Genomic DNA, 7,343 nt, shown 5'->3' with positions numbered 1-7,343 from the left:
AAGAAAACCAGTCCTCAAAACAAGCGGGTCCTTCTGATCTCCTGATACGTGCTGCTGTCCTGCTAGCAAGCACAGGGACAAGTGCTGTTGGGGGCAGAGCAGGGGGGGGGGCACAAGAACACAGATCCTTTCCTTTAGATTATTTGGCAAACCCCATATCCTATATAAGGATCACTAAATTCTAGCTGTAAGTATAGCTTCAAATATGGTAGGTTGCACTGATGTTGCTAAAGGGGGTCTTTTTTTTCACAGTATTTTATAATTTTCATGGATCCCTAAACTTTAATATTTTTAAGAGGAAATTCTTTAAGGTAGCCATAACCCATTTTATTTATTTATTTATTTGGTTAAGCCTTCCTAATGCTTCCATTCCACATCTGAACCGGAGAACTTCTTGTTGCTAATGGGTCATAATTGCTTGGCAATACACCCTTCGGGGGATTCCATCTGTAAATACACACCTTTCTAGAATCATATTCAATGTCTGAGGCTTGAAATAATAGCATCACTGAAAAGTGTGGTCTCGCTCAATGTCTTTGAACATGTTTTGAGGACTAACCTACTTTATGCAATTATAAAACCATTCTTATGAAAGTTTCTAGTACAATATTTCCAAGTCCAAAGCACAACAAAAATAAGTTCATCTCCTTCTCTTTTAGTGAGTTCTTGACTGTGACAGCGCCACAGCTAACATGGCCCCCAAAAAGAAGACTACCAAGAAGAACAAAGCAGAGATCAATGAGATGACAATCATCGTAGAAGACAGCCCCCTAAACAAGTTGAATGCTCTGCACGGGCTCCTAGAGGGAGGCAACAGCCTTAGCTGTGTTTCTTCTGAGCTAACAGACACTTCTTATGGCCCCAACCTCCTGGAAGGTTTAAGTAAAATGCGGCAAGAGAGCTTTCTGTGTGACTTAGTCATTGGCACCAAAACCAAATCCTTTGATGTTCACAAATCTGTGATGGCTTCATGCAGCGAATACTTCTACAACATCCTTAAAAATGACCCATCAACGAAAAGGGTGGACCTCAATGATATCGCGCCCTTAGGTCTAGCCACTGTGATCGCGTACGCTTACTCGGGAAAGCTGACGCTCTCTCTCTACACAATAGGAAGCATCATTTCTGCTGCCGTGTACCTTCAGATCCACACTCTCGTAAAGATGTGCAGCGATTTTCTGATACGAGAGATCAGCGTCGAGAACTGCATGTATGTTGTTAACATTGCTGAAACATACTGCTTGAAAAATGCGAAAGCCACAGCCCAGAAATTTATCCGGGATAACTTCATAGAATTTGCAGAATCTGAACAATTTATGAAGCTTACCTTTGAGCAAATAAACGAGCTTCTCATAGATGACGACTTGCAATTGCCTTCTGAGCTAGTAGCATTCCAGATTGCAATGAAATGGTTAGAATTCGACCAAAAGAGAGTGAAGCACGCTGCAGATCTTTTAAGCAACATTCGCTTTGGTACCATCTCTGCACAAGACCTGGTCAATTATGTTCAGACTGTACCAAGGATGATGCAAGACGCTGATTGCCATAAACTGCTGGTGGATGCTATGAACTATCATTTACTACCTTACCATCAGAACACACTGCAATCTAGGCGAACGAGAATTAGAGGTGGCTGCCGAGTCCTTATCACTGTTGGGGGAAGGCCTGGTCTGACCGAGAAGTCCCTCAGTAGAGACATTTTATATAGAGACCCTGAAAATGGATGGAGCAAGCTCACGGAAATGCCAGCCAAGAGTTTCAATCAGTGCGTGGCCGTGATGGACGGATTCCTTTATGTTGCCGGTGGCGAGGACCAGAATGATGCAAGAAACCAAGCTAAGCACGCTGTCAGCAATTTCTGCAGGTACCCATTGCTCTGTTGGTAATGCAGATGAACTGACAGGTGGTGAAACTGCCTTGACCCAGAATTAATAATGCCTGTTATCTTAAGTGCATTAACCAAGTAGTACTAACGTTTTAGATATTTTCCACCTTTCATATAAAGTGTATCCGAGATGTATGCACCCTACATTTTCCTTTTCATTTCTTTTTGCATTTTAATAGTTTTCAGTTAGCATGCAAAGGGATGGATTTCATTTCGGTATTTTCATACATACATACATGCCATTATACTTTCTTATGCCTACCCCTTGTCCACTCTCTTTTCCTGCTCCTGCCTCTCTCTTAAATGTTTCCCTTTCTCATTCACCAGAGTCCTCCCACCATTTCCATAGCACAAGAATTCCATTACTACCCTGCTCTTAAAAATATTTTAAGAGCACCTTTCATGGTTGCCTTTCTATTTTCATCACATACACACATACACACAAAGGGAGAGAGAGACCAGACAGACAGACACACACACACACACAGAAGGGCGGGGGACCCACAGAGACACAGACAGAAGCAGAGACACAGAGAGACTGAAATTCTGCATGTGAGAAAACAGAGAATTGTCATTTTGAGTCTAACTTACACTTTGTTTAACGTAACAATCTCCAGTTACCTCTATTTCTCCCAAAATGTCATGATTTCACTTTTTATTTGAAATGAAAAATTCCACTGTGAACTTCTCGCACATTTTATTTCCCTTTTTTAATGGCTGCTGGACATCTTAAGTGATTCCAGTTTCCGGCTACTGTGAGGGGAGCAGCAGGAAACACAGAGGTGTGGACATCTGTAGGGTGTTTGACCCAGGGTCCTCGGGGTACACTTCCAGGCGTGCTATCACTGTCATTTTTACTCTTGAGAAGCCGCCATACTGATTTTTGTCATCGTTTACACTCTCACCAGCAGTGAACATGGATCCCTCTTTCCCTACATCCTTACAAGTCCTTCTGTCCTTTGTTTTCTTTATGACATCCTTTCAGATCCAGATGAGATGGAATCGCAAAGCAGTTTTAATTCGTGTTACCCTGACGGCTAAGAATATTGAACACCTTTCCAAAGACTTATTGGCCATTGATGCTTTCTCTTTTGACAGTTGTCTGTTCAGTTCATTAAGTCATGTATTGGCTGGGTTGGGTTTTGACTGAGTTTTGCAGTTCATTGTATAGTCTAAATATCAATCCTTATCTGACACAGACTCAGCAGAGGTTTTCCCCATCTGGAAGAGGAGCTAGAGACATGGTTTAGGGGGTAATGTGCTCAGAGCAGAAGCCTGATAGCCAGAGTTTAGGGCCCCTGGACACACACAAAATGGCAGACACAGTGGCACATGAACCGGTGATCCCAGCACACCCCTCTACGAGGAGACAATGCTACAGACAGAAGAATAGCCAGAAGCTTGTGGGACAGCTAGCCAGGCTCCGACAGCCTGTCTATAGCAAGGTAGAAGCAAGATCAACATCCAGGGCTGTCTTCCAACTTCTTTACATGCACCGTGACATAGGCAGGCCCACCCTCTCACATGGAATATGCACACTTACACACAGCACACACACACACACACACACCCACACTCCACCCACATAGACAGCAAAAAAATGTTAAAAACAATAAAATAATGCAAATTGTCTTAAAGCCCTTCTATTGACAACTGTGAGACTCATAACTGGTAAACAGAACACGATCATTTAAATATGACAGCTAATTGATTTTAAATATTTGAAGATTAGAACAGCCTAGAAGGTATTATTTGAACACATACAAAAAGAACGAAAATGCACTACGTCTCTCAAAAATGAATTTGAGGCCATGCTACCTTTGAGTATGACAAAAATAATTAAACTTCCATGTATACAAAATACACAAAAGGTGCTTTTATCTCGGTAGTAGTACAAAAATCGAACATAACCAAGGAGCAAAAGTTTTAGGATTTTTTTTTTAATTGGCTCATTATATATGTTTACCCGCCACTTGCCAGGACTCCGAACAAAGCACTGGAAAGACAGATCAGTGGTTAAAAACTCTATTATTCTTGCAGAGGGACCCAGGTTTAGTTTCCAGGATCCCAGCAGGTGGCTCACACCAGCCTGTAACTCCAGCATCAGGGCATCCAACCCCCTCTTCTGGCCTCCAAAGGCACCTGCAGTCACAGGCATACACCCACACACAGACACGCATGCACACACATACTTTATATATACAATTATATATGTGTGTGATATATCATTAATATATTTGTATTATAGCATATACTTTATGTTATATATATATGTATATATATATATATATTCTTTTTAAAATCCAAGCAATTGATTTTCTGTCTTTTCATTCCTTTTTGGTTCTGGGCCTGTGTCAAGCAGCGCTCTGTCTCTGAGCTGCAGCTTCAGCCCGGGTGCTCTGTTCTTATCTATATCTATACTTAGATTTTATTTGGGACAGAGGTGAACTCTGTTTACAGAACCTCTGAAACATATGAACAAGGAACCATGAGTTCGTTCACTGGGTCTGTGTCCTTTCCTTCGGTCGGCTGGGTTTCTCACCATTTAATACTCAAGACACTTTTCTTTCTATTGATTTATATACTGAAAATACTACAGCACTTAAAAAATAATCTATAAGCTGGAACTTTTACCAGTAAAAATCTATTAAGAGAAACGAAGCCTTCGTTGCTGCTTTTAGATTTAATCCCATTGGTGTCTTTCTAACAGCCTCAGAAGGGGTAGTTTAGCTTTCTATCAGTGCAACGAATGGCCAGGACACACGTTTCAACGGAGAGAGGTTTTTAAAAGAAGAAATCCAATCAGGCAACGCTTAATCACACTTAACCAGCAAGAAAGAGCTAGGGATATTGATGGCTGAAAAGTGAGTAGAATCGCCTTTAATGGACAGGCTCCCTCTTCGGAAACGCAGTTTCTGACCCGCAGCCCATTAAATCCCCGTGCAAGGCACAGGGGTGGAAAGATTTTGGTGGGATCCTTTTGTTGTTGGTTTTGCTGTTTGTTTGTTCTTAGGTATGGGTAAAAGAAATAAATATCTTCTGAATGGGGAGAGAAGGAAACATCACTTTTTTTTCCCTCCTGAATGAGAGAAGTAGCTGTAGGTGGAGGGAGGGGGTCAGGAGTGTCGGCTGACCCGGGGTGGGGGTGGGGAGGGTTCTCTGCCTGGATAAGGTCACTATTCCCACTTACGCGCCGCTAGGCCACATGGGCTCTCCAGCTCAGGCGCTCAAACTGTCCCGTGTCATCTCAGGTACGATCCCCGCTTCAACACCTGGATCCACCTGGGCAGCATGAACCAGAAGCGCACGCACTTCAGCCTGAGCGTGTTCAACGGGCTCCTGTACGCGGCGGGGGGCCGCAACGCGGAGGGCAGCCTGGCCTCGCTGGAGTGCTACGTGCCCTCCAGCAACCAGTGGCAGCCCAAGGCGCCGCTGGAGGTGGCCCGCTGCTGCCACGCCAGCGCGGTGGCCGACGGCCGCGTGGTGGTGACGGGCGGCTACATCGGCGGCGCGTACTCGCGCTCCGCGTGCGCCTACGACCCCGCGCACGACGCCTGGCAAGAGCTGCCCGCGCTGAGCACGCCCCGGGGCTGGCACTGCGCCGTGGCCCTGGGCGACAGGGTGTACGTGATGGGGGGCAGCCAGCTGGGGCCCCGCGGGGAGCGCGTGGACGTGCTCACGGTGGAGAGCCTCGGCCCCGCGGCGCGCCAGTGGAGCTTCGCGGCGCCCCTGCCGGTGGGCGTGAGCACGGCGGGCGTCTCGTCTCTCAACGGCCGCGCCTACCTGGTGGGCGGCTGGAACGAGGGCGAGAAGAAGTACAAGAAGTGCATCCAGTGCTTCAACCCCGAGCTCAACGAGTGGACGGAGGACGACGAGCTGCCGGAGGCCACCGTGGGCGTGTCCTGCTGCACGCTGGCCATGCCCAACAGCGTGTCCCGAGAGTCGCGGGCCAGCTCGGTGTCCTCCGTGCCGGTCAGCATCTGAACGCGTTGCTTCCCCGAGGCCCTGTGGTCAGACTGTGAGTGGACCACAAGGAGAAACTAGGCACCGGTTACTACAGTGATGGTGATTCAGATTCTTAGTTGGGCAGCATCTACCTCAGTCTTTCCCCGGCCTCCCGGCCTCCCACCCACGAAACACAGAGCTGTAGCCAACACAGGAAGCTATTTCGTTCAGCAGCCACTGGGTGGCAAGCGGAGTTTGTTGCGGGCGCTCTTCTAGGGAGGCAAGCTTCCTAAATTCACAGCAGTTGCACACAGGCTGAGATTTTTCTCCACACCGCACACATGAAACTCACTTGATTATGCAGTTTCCTAGTCAAAGCAATAGTCTCCTCTCTGTTTCTTTGGGGTGGGGTGGAGGGAGCTGAAAATACCCATCTCAAGTTTCCAGACGACCGTCGTCTGTTATCTATAATGATTTACTTCTATATTTCAACGTAAAATCTTCTTTCCCCCTACTTGACTGAAAAGAACTTAAAAAAAAAATTATAGCCACAAAGCTTTAATCAGGATGTGGCTGGAAAGCAACACATTCTACCTGGGAAACGACAAGGGGACAGTTCGGAACGGATGCTGTGTGACCCCGCCCTCTTCTTGACGCTCAAGGTCCTGTTCTATCATAAAATCCTACTCTCAGAAGAGGAACAGTACTCTGTCATTTAGTTTTTAGAGTAAGTTTAAATCATTTTGGCGTTTTTCTTAGAAACATTTCCACTTTTATTTCTTATCCTTACACATTAAGAGACTTTTTAAAATCAGGGAGCCCATATCCAGTCCTCATTTTATTTTATTTTTTGAGACAGGGTTTCACTAGGTAAACCGGCTACTCCCAGTGCCTCCTGAGTGCTGGGATTAAAGGCATGTGCCGCCACTCCCAGCCCTTATTTTAACTTTAAAGTAGGGTTTTTACTAGGTTTCCCAGGTTGGCCTTGAATTTAAGATCCTCCTGTTTCAACCTCTCCAGTAGCTAGGATTACAGAGCTCCACCACCAGGCGCAGCTTCACCCGACACAGACAAGGAAGAATTGCCTCCAACCTTAGCCTGAATAATCACCAAATAACGCTGTGTTCCTGAGTATCAGGAACTTCAGCTTAGCATTCGGGCTAAATTTTTACTGGCCTACTCTTTCACATGGTGATGATGAAGAAAACATTTGGGGTTCTTGGATTCGACAATAACTGGATGAATGGGTGGGTTCACTTGCTGGGGAATGCAAGTTTCCTCCTGATATCTAACTTAAAATATCAAACTGATAATATATGCTCTTTAGGATTTACTTTTGGTGATACCACTTACTCCGAATTGCTTTGCAAAGAGACAGTCTCACGATGTAACTCTGGCTGTCCCAGAATTCATTAGGTAAACCAAGCTGGCCTCGAACTCACTGAAATCTGTCCATCTCTGCCTCCTGAATGCTGGGATTAAAGGTGTGTGCCACCACTGATTTGCCAAGTTT

At 45.6% G+C, this 7,343-nt stretch overlaps 1 protein-coding gene across 1 annotated transcript; it reads left to right on the top strand.

The window, feature by feature from the left end:
- Positions 1-692: 692 nt before the first annotated feature.
- On the top strand, positions 693-6,100 carry Klhl31 (kelch like family member 31). Its single transcript, XM_021643449.2, has 2 exons — positions 693-1,864; positions 5,137-6,100. Exons 1-2 carry the CDS (start codon positions 693-695, stop codon positions 5,867-5,869), a joined length of 1,905 nt encoding a protein of 634 aa, XP_021499124.1. The 3' UTR covers positions 5,870-6,100.
- The last annotated feature ends 1,243 nt before the right edge of the window (positions 6,101-7,343 follow it).

Source organism: Meriones unguiculatus, chromosome 6 (genome assembly GCF_030254825.1).
Source record: "Meriones unguiculatus strain TT.TT164.6M chromosome 6, Bangor_MerUng_6.1, whole genome shotgun sequence".
Classification (NCBI taxonomy): domain Eukaryota; kingdom Metazoa; phylum Chordata; class Mammalia; order Rodentia; family Muridae; genus Meriones; species Meriones unguiculatus.
The sequence above is the reverse complement of the archived record's forward strand: the minus strand, read 5'-3'. Positions and strand labels throughout refer to the sequence as shown.